Source organism: Aplysia californica, unplaced genomic scaffold (genome assembly GCF_000002075.1).
Source record: "Aplysia californica isolate F4 #8 unplaced genomic scaffold, AplCal3.0 scaffold00066, whole genome shotgun sequence".
In the NCBI taxonomy this organism is placed as follows: Eukaryota; Metazoa; Mollusca; class Gastropoda; order Aplysiida; family Aplysiidae; genus Aplysia; species Aplysia californica.
The window spans coordinates 522,703-550,231 of NW_004797336.1; the positions used below are offsets into that span (position 1 = coordinate 522,703).

A 27,529-nucleotide genomic window follows, 5' to 3' on the forward strand; every position below is an offset into this window, starting at 1 on the left:
GATGCACCACTTCTTGTTTAACCCATGTCTAATGTAACATTTTTATATGAAATATTGTTCAGAATTATCTTTACTGATAGAGAGAAACATTCAAATCTAGATCTACATTTTTGTTTTCTTAATGTACTATCATCCTGGGGGCCTACACCACCACAGAAGACTAATATCATAGACATGTACTTTTAGAAAGTACACTATCATGGCCGCCGGTTGTGATTTTTTTCCGAATAAACAACTGCACAGTTTGCACCAAGGGCCACACCATTTCACATTAATGGAGGAAAAAAACTTAATTGGTTATTGTTGGGCATAAACAACACCCCCTCCCCTCCCTTTGCCCTTCAACGTCATTAAATAAAAGTTAATTATGCTAATGAGAGGTCAAGTGGGAACCGGACATACGTCAAAACATGTAATCTAGGATATTATTAGATTTTATAGTAGTCTATGGCCTTGACTCTAGCCTTGCCAAATTCGATACTGATTGTGTGTATTGACAAAGAGTCTACAATGTCATAATGTACTATCTTTGTTATTGATATCAGCTGTCCTGGGCTAATTGGCGAATAAGTTTACTAGATTTTAACTATAATTTGTCATAGGCATTAGCTTATCAAGATATGTTTTCCACGCCAAAGATTATCAAAGATTGCGTTCGAGATGCTACTTGGTTATTTAACGGTTTCCCAGTATCGATGCCTTATAGCTCCCATCAAATTGCAAATAAAATATGGCAGGCATCGCGGCACCAATACATCAGGAAACAATCACAGCTCAAGTTTCCACAACAGGTGCACCGGGCCATCCCATAAGCCAGGTAAAGAAAGTCAGGGGATTGCATTTGCCAGCTTTTTCATTATTAGATTGTAGGTCTAGAGTCAAGATCTAGATCTAGTACCAAGATTTATTAAGATTCTAGATTTACCTTTGTCACTCTTTGTGCACAAAAGAGGTTAGATGGATAAACAGTCTACTCCGTGCACTACTTTAAGTTAAAGATCTAGATCTAGATTCTAGATTCTAGGAGTCTGTATGGTACGCTCGCAACTATTTTGCATGCACAGAAATTCAAATTTTTGCCCTGTACTGTAGAGGCCTACACATGCATTGAGTGCAATGGTCACCCATTGTCAAGGAGAAAAGTGGCATATATAACACCGGTGGCTGTCTTAGGCAGGCAGGACTGGTCAAAATGAAGAAAGCAAATCGGTGATCTTGTAGTTCCGTTCGTTAAAGTCCACGATCCATTTGTTTACATTCAGAGAAGAAATCCAGAAGTCTTGAAGACCAAATACTATTTGAATTAGGCTACACAAAGAGCAGGGATGCAACCTAACTGCAAAACATCAAATTAGGATAAAATTCAGGGGGGCATGCCCCCCTGAACCCCCCACCTCCATATTTTTTTTAGGTCAGGAGGGCAAGCCCCCCTGAAACCCTCCTGCTTGACTTTAACGAACGAAACTACAAAATCGCCAGCAAATCATACTCTTCTCTGAGGTCCAAACTGGGGCTGTTCTCAGACTTACTTTAGGCTGCCATCGTCGTCGGCTCCTTCTGTCTCGGGAGAAAATGGCTGCGCCTGTTCGTCGCTCCTTTCCAGAACATCTTCTGGTGTGGCTCGACCAATTCGAGCATGGCAGTCTCTGTCACACTTGTTACAGATTTGGTGACCAGTCTCCTCCCACACGATTTGTGCATGAGTTGTGGGTGGGGCTTTTATATAAGTTGTGACGGATCACGCTTTCCCCACCAGTACCAGCTGTTGAAAATGTATTGTTAGGCCTACCCATTGGTCAACTTGGGTAAAAATTTCTTTGAGGGACTAACAATAAGAACAGTGGCGGTGGGTAGTGAAGGGCTTACAGGCTTGAGCCCCTCACCCCTACCCCGTCCCCACCCCAACTCTATCCTAACAGCCAATCAAATGTCGTTAGGGCTCAGAAAGAATAAGCCGGCTCCCACGCCCGTCTTTAATGAAACTCTTTTTGTAAAAAGGTAGAAGACTTTTAAAAAATAACACTGCACAGAGGGCTCACGCTCTCCCAGCCCTGACAATGGGGTGAAAGTTTACGACACACTTTCCCCCAGTGACACAGAGATACCAATGCGCCCATTGGGCCTTTGTTAGGCGCGTTCTATTTTCCGCAACAACACGACCCAATCCACCTCATAGACGGTGTGTGTTTGAAGTGCTGTGTGTTTGTGCCGATGAGATTTAACAGCTATTAATTACATCAAACCACTTTTGAGGCAACTTTTTCTTCAGATTAAAAACTAATTAGAGAAATTTGGAGGTGAAACGGCTTCGTCCCCACCATCCACAAGAGCTTAAATTTAACTATGAACAAAGAGATGGAAGACAAAGGTGACTCTCCTCGTTTGAATGGTTCTCAAAATGCGTGGCTCGCCGTAAGTATAGAACAATCATCACTGTTTTGTTCTTATTGCTTGCTTTTTGGTGGTAAAGAAGTGGAAGAAACCTAAGCCCCACCCAAATCTTGGTCCACCCACCACCACTGAATAAGAACAGGTGAAAGGATTATGACGGCCTGCCCACAGCGTGAAGGGCCGGTTCAAAATTTATGAATTTTAAAAGCATCATCAAGGCAATGCGAGACTGCGCCCCTGGCCGCCTGAGGCAGGAAAATTTGACAGTGGGTTGAAAAAATAAGGTCCCCCCCAACCCTTTTTCCTTTTTTTCTGTTTCGTTTTTTTTTGTGTGTGTTAATTTTTGTTAACTTTAAACAATCTCAGCAATTCTCTTTCCATAAATTTAGCCTGTACCAGTACCATCAAAGTCTGTGTATACCGAGATATTGCACTTCCTCTTTTGAGCTTTTGTCTGCTGCCGTTGCGAGCTCGCTTTGCCGTTTAGCGCATGGTGCGTCATTAGGCGACGCGAGGTTGGTTTCATCGCCTACTGCTTGGGGTGTGTGTGCGTGCATGTGTTTGTGTGTGTGTGTGTGTGTGTACAACTTTGTTTGGGGAGAAGAGAAGGTACAGAATGGTACGGGCTAAATCTATGGAATGAGAATTGCTGAGATTGTTTAATTAAAGACAAAAATTAAGACACAAAATAAAAACAAAAAGTACGAAAAGAAATAAATAGGAAAAAGGGTTGGGGTTGAGTAGGTGGATTAGAAGGAAGAAATGAAAACTTTAAAAAATCTACAAGGAAAATTGTTAACATGATTATAAGCATCAATATATAATAAGATGTTCACCAATTAAACTCATGACAGCTTGCCATCCAGTCTTTTCACATCGCAACTATGGTTATAGTATCGTAGTTAGTCTAGCTCGTTATCTCTGGTCGACATCATACAAAATTACCAGACAAATAATGACATTACGTGCTATGAGAGTAAATTTCTCTGTCCAACTTAACAAGTGAATGTATTGTGGTGACACAATGCAGTCTTGCTTTGCAATTTATTTACGACTTGATGTTGCGATCTTTTATAAAACCATGTCTTGCAGCAAACTGTCCTTTCTCATCTTAATGAATGATATCAAACAACTGCTATTTGTTTCCCCATCATCTGGGTCCTTGAAATTACGACGACTGGTACTGTGTAAAGAGAGTCACACTGCCTCTCTCGAGAGGGAGCGTTTTCGATATATTAGTCTTGTCAGATTGTTACATTTCTTACATGAAAGTTTGATTCTGACAACCATTCTTTGACCAAATTGACATCATAATAGTATTATGGATCCCTGTAGTCATGCTGGGCGAATTGTAAGTTAGGGAAAGTAAAAAAGAAACTCGCCACCGAAGAGGATACAGCGAAGAAATCTCATGGAGACCAAACCTTGATTCTGAATAAAACAGTATTAAATTTAAATCAAGTTGTTGAAAACTTGTGCTTGAACAGCACATCTGATTTGGACATTGGCGACAGTGATGTATAAAAATTATTTAATATTTTGGCCTGCTTCAGGCGTTCCACCCCATGATATGAAAGAAAACAAAGCACACTTACAGAATTAAAGTTGGGATATGGGATGTGGAAAGTTGGATTCGGTACATAGGAAACAAGAGGTGAGAGATGGGAAACAGAAGGTGGGATTTGGAAGATGGAACTATGGTCATATATATGTGTACAATAATGACTGTATAGCACCGGGTTAGCCTGAAAACCGACGCAGATAGAAAATGACAGGAAACAATAATTCTTATTATATAACAAACACACCTACCTCTCTCTCTCTCTCTCTCTCTCTCTCTCTCTCTCTCTCTCTCTCTCTCTCTCTCTCTCTCTCTCTCTCTCTCTCTCTCTCTCTCTCTCTCTCCCTCCCTCCCTCCTTCCCTCCCTCCCTCTCTCCTCCCTCCCTCCCTCTCTCTCTCTCTCTCTCTCTCTCTCTCTCTCTCTCTCTCTCTCTCTCTCTTTCTCTCTCTCTCTCTCTCTCTCTCTGTGCCCGCAGACAAAATATCAAAATGGCACGCGTTCAACTCAAGAGCACTGGAACGTTTGTTTACACTTGTATCACGGGCCGTCACACGCCAACACAAGGAAGTGCCCAAGTCTCGCACGGATGCGAGATAGGGCTATTGAAACATCTTGGTATACCTGGTCTTTGGTACCAAAAATCTGTACCTCCTCATTTCCTCCCCAAAGTTGTACACCCACACACACACACACACACTCCCACACGCACACATACAAACACACCCCAAGCAGTCAATGATGAAACCAACCTCGCATCCCCTAGTATAATATAGTGACATAGCCCATCACGTGCTAAGCGGCAAAGCGGGCCCGCCACGGCGCGGACAAAAGCCCAAAGAGCAAGTGCAATATTTTGGTAAAGAATCTTTGGCATTATGGCACGGAATTGCGTTCATCATAGCAAAGTATGATACCTTACAAGCAATGTGCGTAGAGACACTCCCCTATTTTGGGGGCCAGTAAACCACTGCTTTTTCTTTTGGCTGAAAAACAGGCCAAGTTTCATTTTATTGGCTATATTTTATTGTTACTAGATTCTAGATTATTATAATACTAGAGTTTAGTATTGACACTATTTTATTTTATTTAGTCTGTGTCGCAAGCAACCCACTTAAGTCCCTATATATACATGTACATACTTACCCCAGAGACTAAAAGCTTGTTTTTGTTTTGCTTCTCTCTCAGGATCCGAAGTGGCTAGCTGTACTCGGCTAGACTTGTACTTAGTTTAGGCCCTATTGACCTAAACTTGTTGAGTACCCAGGTCTCATTAGATCTAGTAATCATTCAGGTTTAAAATAACATGCATGTCAGTAAGTGTAAGGCACATTTTGGTTTCGTCTGAAATAATACAAATCCTTTAGTAATTGCGAACCAAAATTTTATTTACAATTCTGCCAACATTATTCAGTACGGCTAGCCTGTCAGTTTAGCCGTACCAAAAATTAGGAAGAGAAGACGAAGCATAGCATCTCTGTTCCCTTTTCAGCGGGCCGAATCAGTTGGCGAAGTCGTCTGCGCGTTACGCGAGGCACGCCAGCCAGCGAACTCAGTATTTGCCTATTATAATTATGCATCCACGATCAGCTGATCAACGTGCTTGTTACCATTCCTAAATAATAATAATAAATGACATTTATAATATATAGCACTCAACCCCGAAGAAAGTACACAGGCTCTGAGCGCTTTACAATACAGTACAACATACAACAGTAATATAAAACGTTGTGTTCTGAATAAAGAAAATTACTCCAAATATTAATCTTATTAATTTAAAAACATCAACAAATACTTTGTAAATAGAAATATACAGTGGAAACCATATATAATAGGCCCGGTAATAACAGGGATCCGGTAATTACAGGGATTTTTTAAATCCCCGTTTTTTCCTACTCTTTGTCTCTATTAAAAGGTATCGGCATTAACAGGGCCTCATCGGAGCCCAACCTCTTATAGCAGGGACCAAGGCTCATTAACAATGTGTAAAAAGTGTGTGTGAGAGAGAGAGAGAGAGAGTAACGCAGTGATGGAGCAAGCCCACGCAAGCCATGCCACAGCAAGCACACGCAACTTGTGAAGCGAGAGAGGGCTGCGGTGTGCTGCAGACGTCGATCTAGCCAGATACCTAGCAACACGGACGCGTAATGTGTCACCAACGATGTCAAACGCAAGAGAAAATGCCTTTCAATTGACAACAAAAAAAACCAAAATAATCCAGGCTGTTGACAAAAAGCAAGCTCCATTGGCAGAGATTTGTTGTCAGTTTGACATTCCACAAGGGTCGATTCACACCATTATCAAAGATAGAGAGAAGATAGTGGCAGCATACTGCCATTGGAAGTTTGCTCTCAGTGGAAAGAAGATGAGACTACCCGATGCAGATGCTGTGGACCAAGCTCTTCTGATGTGGTTTGAGGAGGCAAGGAGAAAGTTAGTGCCAAAACCCCTGTTCGTGGGTACTTGTTGCAAGGGCAACTACCCATGAATAAGTACAGCTGGATTAGTCCACAAATGCTTAATTTCCTTGCATTTCTGATTTAACAGGGATCGGATATAACAGGACATTTTGTCTACTCCCACCATCCCTGTTATATCAGGTTTCCACTGTATAGAGATTCTACACCTTGAGCGTGCTCGTTAAAACAAAGATAAACAAACATGTAATACAGATAAATGAATAAATAAGCACTTTGAGGTACTAGGTAGATCTAGATTCTAGATATTATTTATATATATCTCTAAGGTCTGTCCCCCTAAAATGCAAGTATTACGGCAGTTGATGACCCAACGTCGACTCTTTCCGTAGGGAACCTAAAAAAAGACAAATTAGGGTTGTTATATATATCTGTTATTTTTACAATTGATTCCTGAGCAATGTTGCACATATGAAGTCTTTGTCTTTGCCTTTGGCTCTTGCTCTTAGGCTTTGGCACTGGTACTGATGTCTCTGTTTCCATCTCTGTGACTATGAATGAAAGTGTCACTAGCTGAACAAATCAAAACAGTTCTCCATGACCATGAAAAATAAATATGTCACTGACTGAATAAATCACGGATGAAAAAACACAATACAGTGGAGTCCACTTATAATGAGTCCTGAAACAACGAGAAGTCTGTTATAAAAACATCATTCTAAAACACAGTTTTTTTCCCTTCTTTATATTTGTAAATAAAATACTGCTATAGCGCAATCACATAAACGCGCGAGTCGGTTATAGCGGAATATTGCTGCTGCTGTGCACAGCGCATAGGCCATTGAAACATGAAAACCTTGCCAGTTGAGAAACTTGTTGGTTATCAAGCGAAACAAAGAATGGGAGAGCCCATGTGTGCCAACGATGAAGGCCGGGAGTGTGTGGCACGGGCAGACACACCGTTGTGAAACAGACCGCATTGCCTGATAGTGATAGGCTAGCCTAGTCTAGACTATCAAGGCCTAGTCTATCATGCCTCTCACTTCTCCGATGCGGGGATGGAGAGGTCACAGTGCTGTGATGGATCATGGAGCGAATGTGTGACTTGCGCAAGCAGACGCGGGAACGCACCACAGGGTGGGGTGAGGTGGGGTGGGGTGGGGGAAAACACAATGGGCGAGTTAGCCTAGAGAACTTTTGTTCTGATAGCCAACGCCGCGCTGTCAACATCGCTAACGCTAGAGAAAGAAACCTGATTCAATTTTTGATCAAGTAAGACCTAGAGGTCCTGTTGAACAAAGCCATCATCGGAGGAGATAACAAAAAGAAATAAACAGAACGCCAAACTCATAGATTAGGCCTACTTTATTATTTCCTTTGAATTTATTACTGAATCTCTTACAACGAGAATCCTGCTATAACAGACATTTCGTACCGGTCCCCTCGCTCTCGTTATAACAGGATTCCACTGTTTCATCATCAAACCGAATGTCAAAGGAGAAACCAATTCATGAGATTGTTAAGCTTAGTGAAAAGGACTAGATGATTTATCTAGATCTATCTAGATTCTAAAGTCAAAATTCCACTAAAACAAACCATCAATACTAATATCTCATCAAATGAATTAAATCAGATTTTAATCGCATCAAGTTCCATCGTTCTATGAAAACTAAAAATGTAAACAAACACATACATGTAACACAGAGCACAGCAGTTTTTGGCACAGCCTAGCAGAAGGCCTTGTGGTTGACTGAGCATGTTTAAGTTTAACGCACAGACAAATTCAGCCGACGGCCCATCCCTTAGACACTTAGTGGCCTCTATGCCGCTTCTTCCCTTCCTAGTTTTTGGTCGTACTTAGGTTAGGCCCTATTGGCCGAAACCTGTTGAGTACACAGGTCTCATTAGTAATTATTCAGGTTTAAAATACATGCTCTGGTTTCGTCTCAAATACAAATACTTTAAGTGTATTGCAAACTAAAAATGTATTTACCAATCAGTGTTTTTTGCTGTTTGTCAGTCTAGCCATCATTATTGAGTACGACTAGCCTAGCCATGACCTTGACCATCAATAATTTATTTACAGAGGCACCAGCCATCCATGTCCAGGTGCTGTTTTAGCCTATAGCCTAGCCATTTAGCCGTCATTTAGTACTGTTTGCCTCTTCCATCAGGATATCATGAGACATTAGAAGGAAGAACACTGTGCCTTGACCATAGCAGTAAACTGTATTTTTGAGGATGTTGAAAGGTGCTTCTTTGAAGAACTTTTGGTGAGGATGTAAAAATTGAAAAATTCTCAAAATTTTGACTTCAGTGGATTGCTTTCAACAGCAACAATATGGCCATTTAAACTGTCACAAATCAATTGTTTTCAAGAAAATCTCAGATTACAATTATAGAGAAACATGGGGAGGGCATATATATGCCACCCTGAAATCCCCCTGATTTATTAAGATTGGGGGGCCCATATTTAAACAAATGCATAAAATACCATGTAATTAGGCTGTATATTTTACATTATATCTATATAGTTCCAACAAAAACCTAAAGATTCCAAATCTAGTAATTTGTTATGGATGTATAAAAATAATGTATATATAATATAAAGTGGAAACTTGTGAAATCAAACTGAGAATGATCAAGAAAAGTACTATACAATACCTGAGCATGAGACGGGAGTGAAAGTAAAATAGGGCTGTGTCTCAAAGGAATGTAACCCCCTAGCCCGAACTGTTTCAAGTTGCCTGTTTATAATAAACTGCCTGTTTTATATTCATGTAGTGTTGAGTAGCCCTGCTCTAGGCCTATAACTTGTTCCTTTGTACCTTCAGTGACTTCTACTTGCCTGTATGATTTACATAACCATTGTGCCTGATGGGCCTGTATACCGGAATTCAAGGAATTTCTCAAGGTTCATATCTTAGGTTCTAGGTCTCAAGTCAAAGTCAAATTTTAACAATATTTTAAAAGTAATATTACGTGACAAAAAAGGTCTTTAGTAAGAAATGATATAGGACTTCCAGTAGTAAAGTAAACTCAGTATTGTTTAAAAAGAACCTTGACATGAATCAATTGTGACTCGTATGACTTGAGTCAATCTGGGAAATTCAGAAATATGTTTTTGTTAGGGAAAATAAGTTACTGCTTACTTTTAAGTTTGGATGCAAACTACAGTTGTCATCATGATCTTCATCGTCCTCATTGTTGAAAAGTTTCATAAATGTCTGGACTTTAGAAACAGGTAAATTCTGCATATTATAATGAAATATAACTTTAAAACAAATTTCCAGCTGTTAAATGCTCACCTGGAGCAACTGTTTAAGACTGGGGAAAGTGCTGTACATTCAGAGGGAGGGAGTGAAATTCACCCTTATTAGAGGTGGTCAAACAGCTCCTCGTCATCACCAGATACAACGTGACAATCAGATAATGGTGCTCATTATGTGTATGCAAAAAGGATTTATTATAATGTAATTCCTTCCAGGTTCAAGAGAGGCAATATTTTCTCTTGACTGGACTGTAGTTTCTAAAAAGTGTCCAATTTCATCAGGTTATATGTGTTATATAATTGGTTTGATTGATGTCTCCAATGATATAATTTGATTCTTTTAATTAGTGTTTTGTTGTTTTTTTATCTCAGAGTACAGAGATGTCTGAGACAACATCTGATAATGCAAAGGGAGACGCTGAGGTGAAAATAGAAGTCAAGACAGAAGACGGGCCAAACTTTGAGGAAACAAGGGATGAGCTTAATACAGACACTCCAGTCAAGTCAGGTAGTACAGTAGCGCTTATCTATTTGATATATATTTGCTTAAAGTCAAAGATTGTCTCAGTCTTTATCTATTTCTAGATCAACCCAGTGCATTGTGTAGGGAGTCTTCTATAACTTGTTTATCCTGTGCGTCTTGGGAACGTATCGAATGGGTGAATAGCTTGCACATATTGGTTGTTATAAGTTGTGTAAATCTTTGTTGTTCTTACTATTGTCCTTGTCCGTTTAGTGAAATGTTCACTGTAGTTCAAGACAACTACTGTCAGGTGGATAGTAGTAAAAATTGTTTCCCTAGAATCTTTGCTTCCTTTTTTTTCTGTTGATGGTGGTGCCTCATTATTTTTTTTTGTTACCAGAGGAAGACGGTGGGAAAAGACGCACCAGGAAAGTGAAAATGACCAGTTTGGCAGAGTTGTCTGACACTGATGAGGTAGTGTACACATTAATTGTTACATAACTATGATAGGACTAAATTTTAAAACTTTATTGTTAGTTAACGAGCTATAGACAATTGAAGTCATTTTTCTTAATTTCTAAGAGTAAAGCAATTTAAATGACTTTAAATATATCCTTATTTCCTTCTTACGAAGATCTGGTATTATTTGAGTTTATATGATTAATTGGTCGTCGTTAAATGTTATTGACTGCAAGTGGTCTAGATGTTGGCCTCATTTTGCTTTTTGGTCCGTTGGTCAGGTTATCAATTAAATTGTTGTCATATATGAATGATACTTATAAGTGCAGTCAGTTGCACTGCAAGTTGGAGAACCAGGAGTCAACTTCCCCTGAGATCTATTGGGGGCAGGATCTGTCTGGATGAATGCAAAGAGAAGAAGAGAATGATTCTTGATTCTTGTTGGTTTTCCCCAGAGTGACGAAAATATTCATCAGCCCCCTCCTAGAAAAAGAGGAAGGCCGCCTGGAGTAAGAGGAAGAGGAGCAAAGTAAGCTAGTTATTTTCCTAAATTTTATAACTTATTTGAGAAGTACTGATGATATCAATTCTGTTGAACAAGCAGGAAGTGCTGTTTCCATGCTGGTGGTAGTGCCATAATACACCTTGAATCTCTCTACTGATGAGTATCTTTATCCATGCTTCAGTGTTTATGTCTGCTTCAATATCCCCTTATTATCTTATATTCTGTTAAGTGAATTTCTAAGATTTGAGTCCTTTAAACAGTTTTCTTTTTTTGGGGGGGAGGGGGGGGGCAGAGTTGATTTTAAAAATTCATCAAAAAGAGCTAGAGGTAAAATGCAGGGGTGATGTTAAAGAAGATTTTGTATGCTTTAGTATAATATCTAAGTTAAAGACGTTTCCAACAACACCGTTTCAGTATTGTGTGCTAAACAAGCGGTTATGATTTTTATCTTGTGGTCTTGAGGTTTAGGTGTTTTCCTCCAATTCAATAGGTCCAGGGTTTGAACCCGGAGAGTGACAGAAAATTGTCTTCTCTAAAATGTTCTCCTTTCTCTTCCTTTCTTGCTCTCTAACAATGTTCTGTCATCTACTTTAATCTCCACTTTCTGCCCCACCCCTTTACCTCCTTTGCCCCCTCCTCTGGGCTCCTGACTCTTTCTGCAGCCTTTCTACTGCTTCTCCTTGGCTTAATCTTACTGCTGTCTTTCAGCCACACCCCTGATCTTATGGTAGGTAAGATCTACTCCTAACCTTCTCGGACAAGGGTGAAAAATCTCGGAGGTCCCATGTGCAAGTTGGGCACGTTTAAGATGTCTTGGTGGTCCTAAAATCGATAAGAGTAGGCTTCAGCCGCCTCCCGGAAAAAATTAAAATTTCCCACCAACTGAAAATGTTTGGTGTGTCCCGCGTGCTCACATGACCTTATGCAGTTGTGAATGCCGTAAACCACTAACTAACCCCCCCCCCCGAAAAAAATAACAACCAGTGCACCAAATCAAAGCTATAGGCAGTGTGTGAACTGTCGTCTGATATCATAGCCGTATTGTGCATCGTGATGACGGTTTTAAAAATCATGATAATTCGCTGCACTGAGTGTGCAATGCTGGTCTTAAGTATTATGCACAGATTTAAAGGGGACCGGGTATTGAGCACAAATTTCTTTCTCAAATTTCAGGGCCAAAAAGAAAGATGTCACAAGCGACTTGGTAGACTCAACAAGAACCCCAAGAATAGTGTAAGATTCTTTTATTTTTCTTATATTTAATTTTGAGTTTTTCTTTTTAAGAGTTACTGACTTTCTGAATTAAAAAATAAAATCTTTTTAGATAAGAAAATAATAGACAGATTAGATTCCTTCTGGGCTTATGAGACTGATAGAACCTGAGCTCGTATAGTCAACTTTTCAAATGATTAAATGAAACAGATGATGTGTAATCACCTTCTGGACAGGCTGCTTGTCCATTGCGGATTTTATAAGAGAGCTTTGTCCTCTAATTGGTGTGAATGATAACAATTAGCTTCAGATTAAGAAATATTCCTCCTCCCACCCATATTTTGGAAAATTAACTCTGTGCTGCATTTTCCTATCCTTCCTCGAAAATTTCCTCCCCCATCTGTGTTCTGTAAGAGGGTGACATGCACTGCCTTCTAACTGGTGTATTCTTTTTCGAATAGGGTTGAAATTGACACCAACAAATAGGAAAAAGCACAGCCAGCATTAAGGCTGGTGACACTTGAGTAAGCTCTCCTTGTTAACACCTTTGTACATATATGTGCAAATATGGTTCTGTATTAAATGTTATACACACTCATTATTGTGGGTTGTGAATTCCGCTGTTGTCTTCTTCTGTCCATTCTTTCTTTTTCAGTCTTGCTGTGGTCCTATTCTTTTCCTGGGGAAGTGTAGCTTTTGGCTTTCTGTAGATTTTGCTGCTAAGAATGTCACATTGACACTCAAATAATTTTTCCCCTCAAACTGTTTGTATCTCAGGTTGAAGAACATTGCTTCAGATGTAGGAACTGTGTCTCCCCCGAAGCGAGGCCGAGGCAGAGGAAGGGGAAGAGGGACTCCAGGAAGGGGGACAGGAAGAGGAAGGGGTCGAGGAAGGGGCCGGGGTTCTGCTGCTAAAGCAAAAGTGTCGGAGGATGAAGATGACGATGAGAACGATTCTGGAGAAGATAATGATGATGATGACGACGACGATACTGCTAACCCCACTGAGGACTCTGAGGAAGAGCAGTGGTTCAAGCAGAAAAAGAAACCTCGTCAGTCCTCAGGGCGAGGGAGGGGTCGAGGCAGAGGGAGAGGACGAGGGGCTAAGAGAGCGTCGCTGGAGAACAAAGAGGACGGGATGGATGATGATGAAATGGAGATGTCAGCAACCAACGATGCCTCTGTCAATGACCTCAGTGGGCCAATCCGGGTAAGAGACCTGTAATGTTCTCAGACCTCACGCTCATTAAAAAAACCCATTCTGTTCAGTTTTATTTTTAAACTGTCATTTTATGGTGGAGGAGGGGAGGAGGCGTCGTCCTGAAAGAAAAAATTGTTTATTCTGTCCTGTGCGCTTGTTTTGATATCACAAATCTGTGGTGTTTTGCCAAATTGCAGATTTAGCAGCTCTCCAGGGTGCACCATGTCTGTGTATCAGATCTGGGTAGATAACAACAACTGTGGATCAGAATGTTGGCCTAAGCTGTCCCGCTGAGGGTTGATATAATATACTTATTTGTATTTCTCTTCTGTATGTGAAACTGGCACCATTGTTGTGAGGATCAGTGATATATAAGTTTCAACTAAGTTCTGTCCAGTTCTGTCTTCAGCAAGGGTAAAACACAAAAATTGTATAAGCTTAATGCCCTGTGTAACACTGATATGGACGGTTCCCCTGAATTAAATGTCCATTGCTGATAGGACAGAGCCAAGTGGGAAATTTCATGTTAAGTGCCTTTCCCTAGAACGCCATGTCAGACCAAGCAGAGCCCAGAACCCCAAACCTGCAATCTCATGATTACAGGTCTGGTAGCCAGACCACTAGGTTACTCAACTGTCTCTACAATGTAAAACTTAAAACGATTCGTGAAAATCAAATGAAAAATATCTTCCAGACATACTCTTGAATTTGTTATGTCAGTAATCCTGAGTAATCTAAAACCAAGTCAACTGTTCTAAAGATTATTGATGATGTTTCATTTCTGTCCACAGACTGGTCAGTTCATGATAGAGAAAGCTGACCTGAGACATTTGGAGAACTACCCAATCTGGCGCATGGAGGGTCCAAACATGCTTCGTAAATTTGAGATGGTTGTTTTGGATGGCCAAGTTCTGCACAAGTCGCAGTATGCTGTGAGTGTATTGTACTTTACCCTAGCCCCTTTGAGGTGAATTTCTTGAATTCCGGAAAAAGGGAATGCAGCAGCAGATTTTTTTCGTCTTGTGGTTTATGATTCTTATTTTTTTTTATACCAAATTTGTTTGTTTACCTTTCAGTGTGTTCTTGTTGCCCTACTTTTACTAGATCTCATTTGTCTCATTCTAGTTTGCCTTCTCATTTGTTAAGATATAATAAAAGTTCATTTGTGGAATATATAATATATATTGTTGTTGTTTTTTTAAAGAGTATACTGCCAGGGGGGGGGGGGGAAGTCCTAAGTATTGGGTTGGGATTATTTCAGTTTTTGTCCGCACGGCTTTCCATGGTGGTGTCTTTATTTTAAAAACCCGATATATCTGGTTTTTCCTGCCGTAGGATCAAGGCTGTGAAAAACACGAGGAAAGAGTGCAGTAGTTCACCCACCATACCCTTATATGAATCAGGAATCAAACTATCATGACAATTTGATACAGAAGGCCAGCTCCTTATCTGTAGATTGATGGAAGGCGTAGCCCCTCGTCCCCCTTTTTTTTCAGTTACAGATGTATGTTATGGTTGTAAAGCACACAGCAGGCTGCGGAGCATTAGTATGTGCTGTATAAATGCAGTTATTAATTATTATTATTAGATCTATTATTATTATTGTTAGGCCTATTATTATTATTATGTCTTTGGAATGATCAGTTTTATGTCCATCCAATACAGTTGAAATATATAGTTTTGACAGAACCAAATCTCTTTCTCTCCCCCCGCACCTCCTTCTGACCCCTGACCCCTTACTTCCTCTCACAGTACTCCTCATGGGCGCAATCAATGTCGGACTTGTACGACAGAATTCAAGTACAGCAGCTCTCCAGTGCTGATGGAGAGATCACCGTGAAGGTGAAGAAAGACTACCAACCTACTCCGCCATCTTTAGAAAAGTGAGACATGAGGAGTTTAACTTTGTGCACATTCCTGTTTTCTCATTTTTGTTGTGGGTTGTGAAGTCCACTGTAGTCTTCTTCTGTCTATTCTTTTCAGTCTTGCTGCGGTCCAATTCTGTTCCTGGCGCAGTGTGGCTTTTGGCTCTCTGTAGTTTTTGCTACTAGGAACACCATACTGAAAATTATTCTATTCTATTCTTACTTACTCTCTCCCTATACCTTCAGGTACATAAGGCGGAGAGCAGTCAACGCCATGCTTGCTTGTCCCTGGCCACGTCTTCCAATTTCGGCTAATCCAGGCCCTGAGTGATTGCCTCACCCCTTTTTGTCCGTCTATAGCTTCCTGTTGGTCTTCCTCGTTTTCTTTTTCCAGTTGGTTTCCAATGCCATGTCTGATAGGGCAATCTTGTTTTCAGCATTTTTAGGACATGTCCTTGATATCTCCATCTTCTCCTTTTTATGGTTGTGTTGATATCTTCAATTCCAGCTCTTTCCAACACTTCATTCTATACTATTCTTTCAGTTCTGTTCTGTTCTATTCTATGTGTGTGTGTTGGCATGTGCAATTAGATTTACCTGCACCGACACGTTTCTCTCAGTGGAGATCAATAAAGTGTAATCTTATCTGACCTTACTGGAACTACTGTTTCAATGGCAGTTATACAAAGTCTTTATACCCGAGGAGGATTATTGGGTGCTCTGGTGTAGTCTGCTTTTTGTACTTCTTTTCAGTTGTCGCTAATGTCGAACTTGATTCCTGACAAAATATGTCTGATATTGTACAGGTATGGTCTCGTTAATAGTTCTGCTTATGCAGCCAAAATCAGATTTTTTTTGTTGTGTTTGTCTGTCTGTCACCTTTCCTCTTCTTACCCCCCATTTGAACAGCTACTTCATGATCCAGATCTCAGTTCTTCACGCTGTATGTATTTTTGAGTGTTTTTTGTCAATATTCTGCAGTTATATTTAGTATGCTGCTATCCTGGTTTGCAGGTATTTTTGTTATATTGTTGTGATTATTTTTCAAGCATAGATCCATTTATTATACTGTTGTTGTTCTTAGTATGTGTTATTGTTGTCATTATTGTGGCGTTTTTTATTTTCAAAGTACTTTTAGAATGTTACTGCTATTACTAGTTGTTTTTTTGGGGATGGAGGTTGTTGTTAGTGAGGTTGAGATTTTTATCCTCTTTTACACTGTTTACTATCATCATCTTTCCTTCCCTGCCTCCAAATTTGCCTTACAGGAAGTACATTGCAATAGGATGTAAAGTATAAATGCTTATGTTATGAGTTATGATGTTTTTTGTTATATATAGCAGCCATGTTAATTCACAGAAACATGTAGTGTGCATGTTTGATGTTTTTGGTAGTTTTAATTTTAATATGGGTGATGTAATCAATAAACTTAATGGGGAAAGAAAGGCTCGACATTTTGTGTTGTTACCTTTTTCCTTCTTTTCCTTTGTGAGTCTATTTTTGTAGACCTTGTCCATGCCTTTACTGTGCAGTACCACTAATCTGTAAGAGAGTTTGTGCTTAATTCTCAGAAGACGCAGCTATAGAAATCTTTATTGCTGCTATGAATTATTAAAATTGGTGTGCTGTGCTATACATTTTATGATCCTGTCTCCTCAGTCTGCAAAGCAAGTTTGCTGGAGAGGAACTTCTTGATTCGTACCAGTTATTTGTGAAGGCCATGTTCCAGCAGGCTTTAGACTCCAAGTTTCTGACCAACATTCGTGACCATGGTGGTAGGTCATAGTTAACTTCTTTTTTTTTGGTGTCCTTTTTGGACCCCTTTCCTTGTCAACTGTTCCTTTGTGGGTGATTTGCAGTTGCTTTGGTGTGGTTTGCTCCTTTTCTTCCTGTCAAACATCTCTCATCCTTATCTCTCCTTTTTTTCCCCTTTTTTTTGTGTTTGTTACTCTTTTGTAACACCTCTAATCTTTGGCACTTATGTGACCTAATTATGTTGCAAGTGCTGTTAAACTCTCTTTACTTGTTAAAGTGTAAGCATGGGGTACTTTGGAGTATTGAAGTTTGCGACTATCGTGGCTGGATGATGTGCGTTTGATGATGATGATATATATGACTTTTGTTTCTATGTGGCGTCGGTTGCCTAGTGGTTAGGCTACCGGACTCGTAATCGTAAGGTTGCGGGGTCGGAGGTTCGAGCCTCGGGCCCGACGTTGTGTCCTTGGGAAAGGCACTTTACACGAATTTTCCTCACTTCTCCCAGGTGGAAATGGGTACCCGGCCATAGACAACGAAAGATCTTGTCAGTATGTTAGTGTTTTAGCGCCTATAAATGGCTGCTTGCACTGTATGCTTCCCAGGAAGTTGAGTTTGTTTCAGACTGCTCTCAGGTCTGCTGGGGTAATAGTATAGATTGTGAAATGCATAGAGCTTCAGAGATGCCAACCAGTACGATTTTACGTATTTTAGTATACTACTTTTCATGAAAAAATACGCATCCTGGAATGCGAAAAATACAAGATTCATCTTGGGCGAGTAAACCTAATTATCTCAAGTCCCATCTTTCGTCAAAATAGTATCAGTATCGCAGAACTGGAGTATTTGAAAACCAAGTCCGATGTGGTCAGTAAGTTAATTTTTGCCGGTCGCGATCGTTTCGTTCAGCTTTTCCCTGTCCGGAGAGTACATTTCACTTTCACGCGAATAGGCAGCTATGGCGGCAGGCGGAAGCGTATGTGACACCGAGGCTCGATCGGGAAAATCAAGATCTACTTTCGCTTTCGTTACCGCCGAGAAGTTTGCCAGCAGTTGTCTGATAACGCATCATTTGTGGCATGCAGGTTGTGCAGTATAAACGCAATGTCGCCGTGCAAATGAAATGTAAGAAATACTCTGACTCGTCGCTGTGCTGTCACTTGTGGGAAAAAGAAAAAAAATACAAGCGTCGTCCAATTTTTAGATTGTCTGGCTCGCCATCGTGACCGGTCACTGAACCTGCGCGCGTTCGCATCATATATAATGGCATCGGGTGAGCAAAGACCGTCTTTGGTGGGAGTAACAACGTTGCGAAGTATATGACTGCGGCATAGAGGAGGAGATTATTGATTTTTTGGGGGTTTAAGATACTATCGGGGTTGGGGGGGGGGGGGATTAAGGCAACACCAGAGGACAACAGAATTTTGATTAGTTTTGTGCAAAGCGTGCGTTGGTGCAGGCCGTGTGCGGAATCGGGACCCCTCATACTTTGCAAGTCTGTGTTATTGAATAAAGTGTTCGCGTTTCATTGGATGGGTGATAGTAAATTATACCTACTTGGGTGGGTGATAGTAAATTATACCTACAGTGTATGTTGTAGCTTTCTGTTCAAGACTGGCAGATTTTCAGTGTCACTGAATCTTGCCCTACCACAATTGTTACAACTCTCACGGTGCATGGGTCTAATTGAGCCATTCAAGTTATTGCTTTTCTCTGAGTTTGAGCAATAATTTGAGTCTGTCAGTTCATAATATAAATCATGACACCCAGACTGGTTCTTGATAGTCGAAATTCTTGTTCTAGGCCCTTCCGAACTCTCAAAGCAGGATTTATTTTTTATATAATAATGAGAGGAAAATATTATATAATAGACTGAAATTCTAAAGTCAAACAAGACCCCAGTACGACATTGAACACTGGCATGTTGTTGACTGGATACATGTATATTGTACGCGTGTGTGCTCCTTTTTTCGAGCTGGTGAGCTAGTAATTTTTTTTAAGGAAATATTGCTGGACACCCTGAACATTTTACTATTACTGGTTGGTCGGTCGTGGGGAATACACATTTCCCCCTGAAAATACACATTTTCATATTTCGCAATACTCATTTCGGTTTTCTATGGTTGGCATCTCTGGAGCTTGCTGTTGAGCGGGGATTTGTGCTATACAAATGCTATCTATTATTATTATGTTCCAGATTCCACTTATTTGGATGCCATCGCTAGGCTGGACAATCTGGTCACCCAAGCAGTGCGGCGAATCGAAAGTCTGGTCAAGATGAAAGAGGAGTTTATGGTGAGCACCAATAGTTGTTTATTTCTGTGCTCAACTTATTAGCTGGAAATGTTTTCTCTCTAGTCAACTTAAATATTTGCAAAGTTGCCTCTCTCATTTGTACTAGAGAATGTCTTGAACGGGTGGCCGTTTGTGCAAGTTTAACTGACTAGAAAAAGACAGAGCCCTTCTTCATGATCTTTGTTTTGGCACTGTTTTTTTGTTCCCAGACTAGAGTGAAAAACTGCCCCAACATGAAGGGCATTAAACGTCAGAACTGGTCCCAGACTGACCAGGCCACGGTGGACAAGGTGACGGAGAAAGGCGTCCGCTCGGTGCTGATGTTTGGCTACGGCTACGACCCATTCCTTATGGAGGAGGACAAGTCTAGAGGGGTAGAAGTTGCTCAGGTACTCTGTTTGGTTTGAGAGATTTATTCCTTGAAAATTGCAGCAGTTGGAATAAAGACTTTCATTGCTAAGAGTCGTAGTCACCTTTCTTAGACCTGCATGTTTGCCGACAATCGTCTGAAATCCGACAATCGCGACCCGACCCGCGAACCGGCCAATGCTATCACTAGGCCCACCTGTATCAGTCAATGTGCGTAGTGCCAGGCCTGGCAGACTGCCAGCGACCCCTTTTTCTCCCGTCGGCTTCGTCAGCACTTTCGTTTTCGTGCCGACCGCCGACGCGCGCACTGCCGACGTCGGCGTTTCCGACATAATTGTCGGAACCTAAGTAGAAATGCGAATACGAAAAAGGACGACAACTTAAATTATCTACTTTCAGTTTCGTGCATTTTTGAATTTCGTTTGTTGACTAATTCAATTGTTCAGATCGTGTGGATTCATTCAAGTCCGACTCTCTTGTTCTCTCTAATAGAATCTAGATCTAGATCTAAATTTATATAGATCATTATAGACCTCAATGGAGGATTCAAATTCCACTTCTATTGTGTCAAACCCTATCATAGGTTGTGCTGTAATATTAATATTGGTAAAAATAAGCATTTCATCAGGTGCGTGAATTATTTATTTATTTAGATCTAGATCTAGATATAGATCTAGATCTAGATCTAGAATCTAGACTCAGCTGAGTCCCTCTGTTCGGAATCGGATGCGGATTTCTAGTTCAAGGCCTATTCCTATTCACTTGTCCTACAAGATCTAGATCTAGATCTAGATTTATTTAGATTACTAGATCTATATGGAGGATTCATATTCCAATTCTATTGTGTTATTGTATCAAACCCTATAGCAATGTAGATGTAAGCCATATAGATCTAGAATCTAGATCTAGATTCTATATGTTCCTTGTTTGTTTTAGAGTGTGGTTTTTTATTGAAAAGATTTTTTTTTCATTTAGGACTTGTTTTGTCTTTTTTACAGGAGGCCCGTTGCAGGTTCTTTTTTGGGGTAGGGTTAGGGTTAGGTCTCTTCTTTATTGTGTTTGGTTTGTTGGGGTGGTCGCTCGTTACTCGGATGTCCTTCCTTATGACACCCACAAAGGCTTTTTTTTTGGGGGGGGGGGGGGATTGCGCAAAATTTTCAGACAATCTGGTTGAGGCTCACATGCAGGTCTACTTTCTGATTTGCATTAATGATTTGTTTTACTGGTGCGAATAGTGTGTACCTTGTTTTTTGGGGTGGGGTTTTAAACAAAAGAATGATTCTACTGGATGATGCGGTCAAAACAAATTACTGACATGTTCAAGAAATTAAAAATGTTGCATACTGTCATTGTTTTTGTACGATGCAGAGGCATTGTTTTGTTTTTTTCTTACCAGACTAGTTTTTAATTGATATAAGGCAGGGTTAACTATGGATGTGAGGCCTCGCCATTGGATGAGGTTTTTGAACGGGCATAGTTAATTATTAAGCGATTTCAGCCATAGGTTCTGAATACAAGGTCTTGTTGTGAACAATTTTTACTTTATTTACTCCGAAAAGGTTGATAAATCATGCTGGAACCTTTAATGTTTCTAGGAACTGAATTATTTTTCTTGAAGTCGCCACTATTTTCAGGAATGGCTCATCTTTTTACATATTTCTTCTTGATTTTTCTGTGACAGGAAATCATCATCGGCAGCACCATGGAGAGGTACCTGGCTTCCTATCACGGCCTTATACACTTTAAATACCACCTTTTGAGGCGCTGTCAGGATTTGGTACGCACTCTTCTTATTGTTATTTTATGCGGTTATGACCTACCAAACATTTTAAGAAATAATGCATGTCGCTTGAAGGCAGAATACTTGGTTCCCTGTCAAAAGGGCTCAGACTATTTTGCTTGAAAAATATGTCTTTCCTTATAGTTTTATTGAGTGTGGGTTGGGTAAAGGAGAGAACTTATTGATGCTTAAGGCAAACTATAAACTTGGTGCTCCTGTATTGTTCATTATTTAACTGCTGGATCAGCCAGTACAAATAACCACTGATTCGCCCATTGTGGCCCACTGGTCTTAACAGATTTTTTAGACTTGTTATCTCTAGAACAGGATGGAACCATAGGCTAGTATTTTGTGATTTCTGGTTGTAAGAAAATAGAACTGCTATTTACTCCAATGCATTTCCATTCCATCGTCCTGTGAAAAGGAAAGGATTTTTTAAAAAGTTGAATGAAATTTATTCCCTTCAATGCCGAAGGTAAATAGGCCCCTGTGCCAGGGGAAATCCCATGAATCAAGGCTGCTTAGGAGTGATCCCACTCTGCCTCACATAGCTTCTTTATTTATTAATTTTTCCCTCATGAATTTTTGCACGTACATTCTACATTGAACCGCGTTTTTATTTATATGATTTTTGGGAGATTTCATTGAGAGATAGATGGAGAAAAGTTGGAGTTAGTAACGGGGTGCCAAAAACGACACCTCCAAACAACATAAACAACACACATTCAAGTAATGATAAACTGATACAAAAAAAGGGGGATACATGTTGTGTGAGTGTGTGCAGGTAAAGAAGTGACAAGAGGCTTTTCCTACCTTATTCTACGCTGGTACAATTCACATATATATAATATTATGTATACATGTACGCCCATCTGTGTTTACTGCCAGTAAATCATTTTTGTCCGGTAGATGTGTACATCTAGATCTAATCTTCTCTTTGAGCTAAAATCTGAATCTGACGCTTTCAAATTGGGGGGGGGGGGAATGGAGGTAAATACAGTCGAATCTGCCCTGACGGCCACCTCTATAAGACGGCCACCTGTACAAACGGACACTTTCCATTTCCCCCTTGCGTTTTTTCTATATAATTTAACTGTGTAAAACGGGCACCTGTCCAACGCGGCCGCGGCCACCATATTTCAACACACAACCCCTATCACACAAAGCAATAACACCTGTCTTAGACGGCCATCTTAGTGACTCCATTACACTTTGTCATAAATCAAGCATTGGCCCCTGACATTGTGGACGAGCCGTCATAATTTAAAAACCTGTCGTTGTTAGGTAGTCCCTCCAACTGATCATGTTGCGTAGGCCCCTCCCACTGTTGACCAATAGGTAACAAAATTAATTTTCAGCTGCTGGGGAGGGAAACGTGTGATCCCTCATAACCCATAAACCCCGCCCAGAATCCATACACAAATTATCGCAAGTGAGATGAGTGGTCACTGTTTACCCAGTCTGTAACAAAGTAGCAATGGACGTCAGCATGAACTTGAGACAGAAGCGTTGCTTGTTCTCCGAGTGGTACATGTAGTATGTGTGTTTGCTTTACCATAGCACTTGGTCCTCCTTGTTTGACACATTTCGTTTTATTGTCACCCATGCACAAAAGCAGCAACAAAAGAAAAGAAAACCCAGCGAAAACAACAACAACAATGCAACTACCTTCGGTTGGGACCTCAGAAAGGGAGGGTTTGTTTTCTCAAAAAGGAATGGTTTGTTTTCTTCTTCTTGATCAGTCCTGCCTAAGACGGCCGGCCATTTTTCTCCTTGACAATGGGTGGCCGTCTTACACAGGTTCGATTGTATAAACAATAAGAATTACCAGATTTTAGCTGTAACTTCCCTTATAATTGATATAAAACAACCTCTGTCACAGTCCCATAAATTCTACAGGTCATAGGCACAGCGCTACACGGTTCAAGCCCGTAAATTTTACAGTAGGCGCGGCAGCGAAGAGCTTAAGCCTCCCAAGGCTATCAGTTTTGTGTAGATTATGACTGACAGCAATAACTATGATAGAAAAAGGATCAGATGAACAGAATGATAAAGGATATTATAGCCCACACAAGTTGAAAAAACTTCCTTTGTTGCAACTGATGGGTCCTGTCTGTTTTTGTGTCTGTTGTTTCGTCTGTGACAGGGGTCACTAAAACTTATTTGAAAGTGGGCTGGATAATTTACAGCATGCCAAGACCAGGCAGGATACCTTTTTTTTTTCCAATGCAATATGCTGATGTGTGAGATAAGAGATTGGTCACATTAAATCCACGCAAGAGTATGATACATTACCTAAAAGTTATTAAGTCTATAAAAGCTTGTTTTATTTTCACTCAGAGATTCAAGGTAACCAAGTCTTGAGCATGTTACAGAACACATCTTCCAAGTTATTAGTTTTTTTTACCTCATGGTAGCAAGGAGGCAGGCCTGATGGGCCAAAGTTCAGTGACCTGTGACTATGGTGTGGTGTGGGTTCAGTCCCTTGTTCTACACTATAAAGTTAACTGAGATTAAGGAATTTGTATTTAGCTGAGCAGATATGATTGAGACTATGTACCTATCAGTGGTTCGACTGTTGATTCCCGCTCTGGAACTCTAAGTGATTGTTGTTTGTTGTCGGACTTCTTTTTAATTCAAACTGAACTCATACAATTTTTATGTATTTCTGATCAGGTGAAGCTAGAAAAGGGCCTCAATGCTGACTTAGGTGAAGAGCAGATCCTGGCGAAGTGTGTGGACAATCAAGTGTGGATTCTGCAGGTGAGCTGCTCATTATTTTGTCCAGACTTGTGACGTGTTTTTATGTAGCAATGATAATAATAGTAATATTAATAAAAGTAATAATAATAATAAATAATAGTGGATTGCATTTATATAGCGCTCTATCCCATACGAGTATAAGCTCTGAGCATTTTACATCCATCACATGGTCACAGAGCAGTCATACCTGCTTTAAAGACCACCTGCCCAAGACCTGTACAAACAACCACTTCCCACTTGCCCCAATGCTTTTTTTTCCTACACTATAATGGCCCTGCCGAGGAGGACCATGTGTCTTAAGATGACCACTGTTCTCCTCGACAATGCATGGTCGTCTTGAACAAGTTCCAACTGTTCTTTTCAGGAGAACAGAAATATGGTTTAGATCTACCCGAAATATATTGAAAGCATTGCAGACTAAAAGGAAAATGTCTGAAGGGGTCATGTAAAGAACAGATCTCGTGAGATCTTTTAGAATAAGCAGTGAGAGGGAGATGTGCTTTCTTTTACTCATACATCATCATCATTGCCTTTCTCACCCTGCACCAGGGTATAGGCCATGCACAAACACTTTCCACTTTTCTCTATCCTGGGCTAGCCTCTTGATGTTATTCCATGTCTTCCCACTTTTATGTACCTCAATTTCTGTAATTCTTCTCCAGGTTCCACGCGGTCTTCCCCCTGATCTTTTATCCTGTGGATTCCAATCCAACGCTTTCTTTGTTATGAAGCTGTCTGACTTCCTGAGAGTGTATCCAATCCATCACCACCGCCTTCTTCCCACCTCATCTCTGACTGGGATTCTGTCTTGTTTTCCTTAACCCTTCCTTGTTGGTGAACCTGTCTGTTCATCTGATCCTCAGTTACTTTCTTAGACACTTGTTCCAGAAAACCTGAATCCTCTTTATGCAAGTCTGTCATGCGTTCCATGTCTCACATCCATACCACAGGACTGATTTTACATTTGAATTGAAAATCCTCAGCTTTGTTCGAAATGAGATATCTCTGGTCTTCCAAATTCAGTTCAAAGATATGAAAAAGCTGTACCTGTTTCTCCCTCTCTGTCAATTATACTCCCAAGATAGCAGAAGGATTCAACGTCTTCTAGTGCATTTCCTTCTATTGTGACCTGCTCCTTTCATTGTGCATCTGTCCTAAGGACCTTTGACTTTTCGGGGTGGATCCTAAGTCCAACAGACTCTGATAGGGTGTTTAATACTGTAGTCTTTGCTTGCATCTGTTCCTGGGTGTGCGACAGAAGCGGCAAGTTGTCCACAAAATCCAGATTTTATTGATACACCATTGCTTAAATATGTTCTCTTCACTGAGGATGCTGGGATTTTGAGCCAAAGTGGCCCAGGTTTTGTGAGTTATTTTAACCAAAAGTGTTAAGTGGTTAGCTACTAATGCAGGTATCAAGTGAGCTATGTCCTTCAGTTTGATTTGTCCTTTCGGCTTGATTTGTCGTTGTGTATTTGTGACCTAGTTTTTTATCTTCTTTATGTGTCATGACTACTTTTGTTTATCTTTCGATGGAAAAAATACCAATGTATCTATCTTGAATAGAAGTTGAGATTTGTAATTAAGGGGGGTGGGGATCGCCTTATTTCAGAGCTAAAATTTGAGAGAAAGTGGCCACCAAATTTTGGTGACTTCCAAAGCTCTAGTTAGAGTCATTGGAACCTGCAAATTTACTTTTTCTGTACCTTTAATCAACTTTTTCAAGAAAATCCACAAAGCAAAGTGTTTTTTAAATGGACGTAAAAGGTGTTGAGCCAAAAACAAAAAATTCTTTTAAAAATTGCAGAACGGGAAGAAAAATGCCTGTTTCTTGTATTTCATTATTTTAACTAGGGCCTCATTTCACCATGATGCCTCACATATATATATATATTTGTTCTTCCACTTATATACCATTTTTGGGGAAATTTTCAAAATAGTATATAGTGTTGTCTTTTCATGAAAAAAATCTCATACTGTAAGCCGTGAGGTTGACCAATATACTGTGTTGTTGACATTTCAGACGTTTGAGGACCTGAAGGCTCTGTTGGTGGTGCCTGCGGCATCATAGGGTCTGCTTCTTTCTCCATCTGGTGGACAAAGACAGTTTTGTCCAGTGGCTCATACAGTGCAGCAGAGAAAATGTCTTCTACTCATCGTATTACAAACAGGATATTTTGCTCATAATGATTTCATTTTTTTTTTTTTTTCATTATTATTTCTAGATGTCCTCATCTTGGTCATATTTTCGTATGTGGTCGTGCTTTTATGATAATTTTAATGTCTCTTTGTGCTTTACTGAGCTTGATTTGTACACTTCTCATTGTCAGCAGTATTTCTTTTCTTTTGTCAGGTTTGAATATGAGGTAACATGCAGCACATTGTGAGGGTATTTTTAGATAAGATAAGATAATATTTTATTATCCCAGAGGGAAATTTAGAGTGCTATTTATATCATACTATGATATAGCTGATTCATTTTTTATTTTTGTTTTTTATGCAATATCTGAATATTTCACTGGAAACAAGGGGGGGGAAAAACAAGATTAGGACCTCTTCTTTGTTATTCAAGTGATTTTTCTGTTACAGGTTCATCAGCCTGTATAAGACTAAGAGAGAACTAATGGTGACTACTCTGGCCTAGCACTCTTTGTCGATGTTTTGTATACTGGTGATTGGCTTATTATAAGACACAATGAAAGCCATTTTAAAATTTGAGGGCGGAGTACCTTGTCCTTTGAAAGGACTCAGGAGAGGGAAATATTATGACAAGAGAAAGACTTTAGGAGAGAGGATGACAAAAGAAATGTGTCATGACTTGGAATCAGGCGCTCGTCTATTTTTGGGCATATGGGGATATCGGTATCATCATAAAGCCTTATGATTTGCCTTCCTTTTGGTGAAAAAAAATATCTATCTGTGTTGAATAGAAGTAAAAATATTTTCGATTGAAGGAGGTCAGGGTCACCTGGTTTCAGAGGTAAAATTAGCAAGAAAATGGTCGCTAAAGTTTGGAAACTTCCATAGCCTGAGAGTACTTGAAAACTGAAAATTTACATTTTTTATGCCTTTAGTCAATGTTTTTCAGTAAAATCCTCACAAAAATGTGTTAGGGACTTAAAGGATGTTGATCCAAAAAAAAGAAAATTAGAAAAAAATTGCCCATCAGCCCCAAAAAATGCCGATTTCTTTGATTTCATTATTTTGACGAGCGCCTGATTTTA

The 27,529-nt window shown here is 40.1% G+C and overlaps 1 protein-coding gene across 2 annotated transcripts; it reads left to right on the forward strand.

The window, feature by feature from the left end:
- Nucleotides 1-700: 700 nt before the first annotated feature.
- LOC101858331 (nucleolin) lies at nucleotides 701-27,180 on the forward strand. 2 transcript variants are annotated; one of them, XM_005093609.3, is made up of 14 exons: nucleotides 701-817; nucleotides 10,011-10,146; nucleotides 10,502-10,575; nucleotides 11,016-11,089; nucleotides 12,239-12,298; nucleotides 13,055-13,487; nucleotides 14,270-14,410; nucleotides 15,231-15,361; nucleotides 17,003-17,118; nucleotides 19,296-19,393; nucleotides 19,603-19,782; nucleotides 21,444-21,539; nucleotides 24,219-24,305; nucleotides 26,329-27,180. In XM_005093609.3, the coding sequence occupies exons 1-14, from the start codon at nucleotides 731-733 to the stop codon at nucleotides 26,374-26,376; spliced, it is 1,761 nt and encodes a 586-aa protein (XP_005093666.2). In that variant the 5' UTR covers nucleotides 701-730; the 3' UTR covers nucleotides 26,377-27,180. The 2 variants fall into 2 exon arrangements, with proteins under 2 accessions (XP_005093666.2, XP_035824411.1); XM_035968518.1 differs by lacking the exon at nucleotides 701-817 and adding an exon at nucleotides 957-1,035.
- The last annotated feature ends 349 nt before the right edge of the window (nucleotides 27,181-27,529 follow it).

Excerpts from the sequence above, each read along its gene's own strand:
- LOC101858331 (XM_005093609.3), top strand. The coding sequence starts at position 731 with ATGGCAGGCATCGCGGCACCAATACATCAGGAAACAATCACAGCTCAA. Across the intron at positions 818-10,010 it reads CGGGCCATCCCATAAGCCAG|AGTACAGAGATGTCTGAGAC; the intron begins GTAAAGAAAGTC and ends TTTTTATCTCAG. Across the intron at positions 12,299-13,054 it reads ACAAGAACCCCAAGAATAGT|GTTGAAGAACATTGCTTCAG; the intron begins GTAAGATTCTTT and ends TTTGTATCTCAG.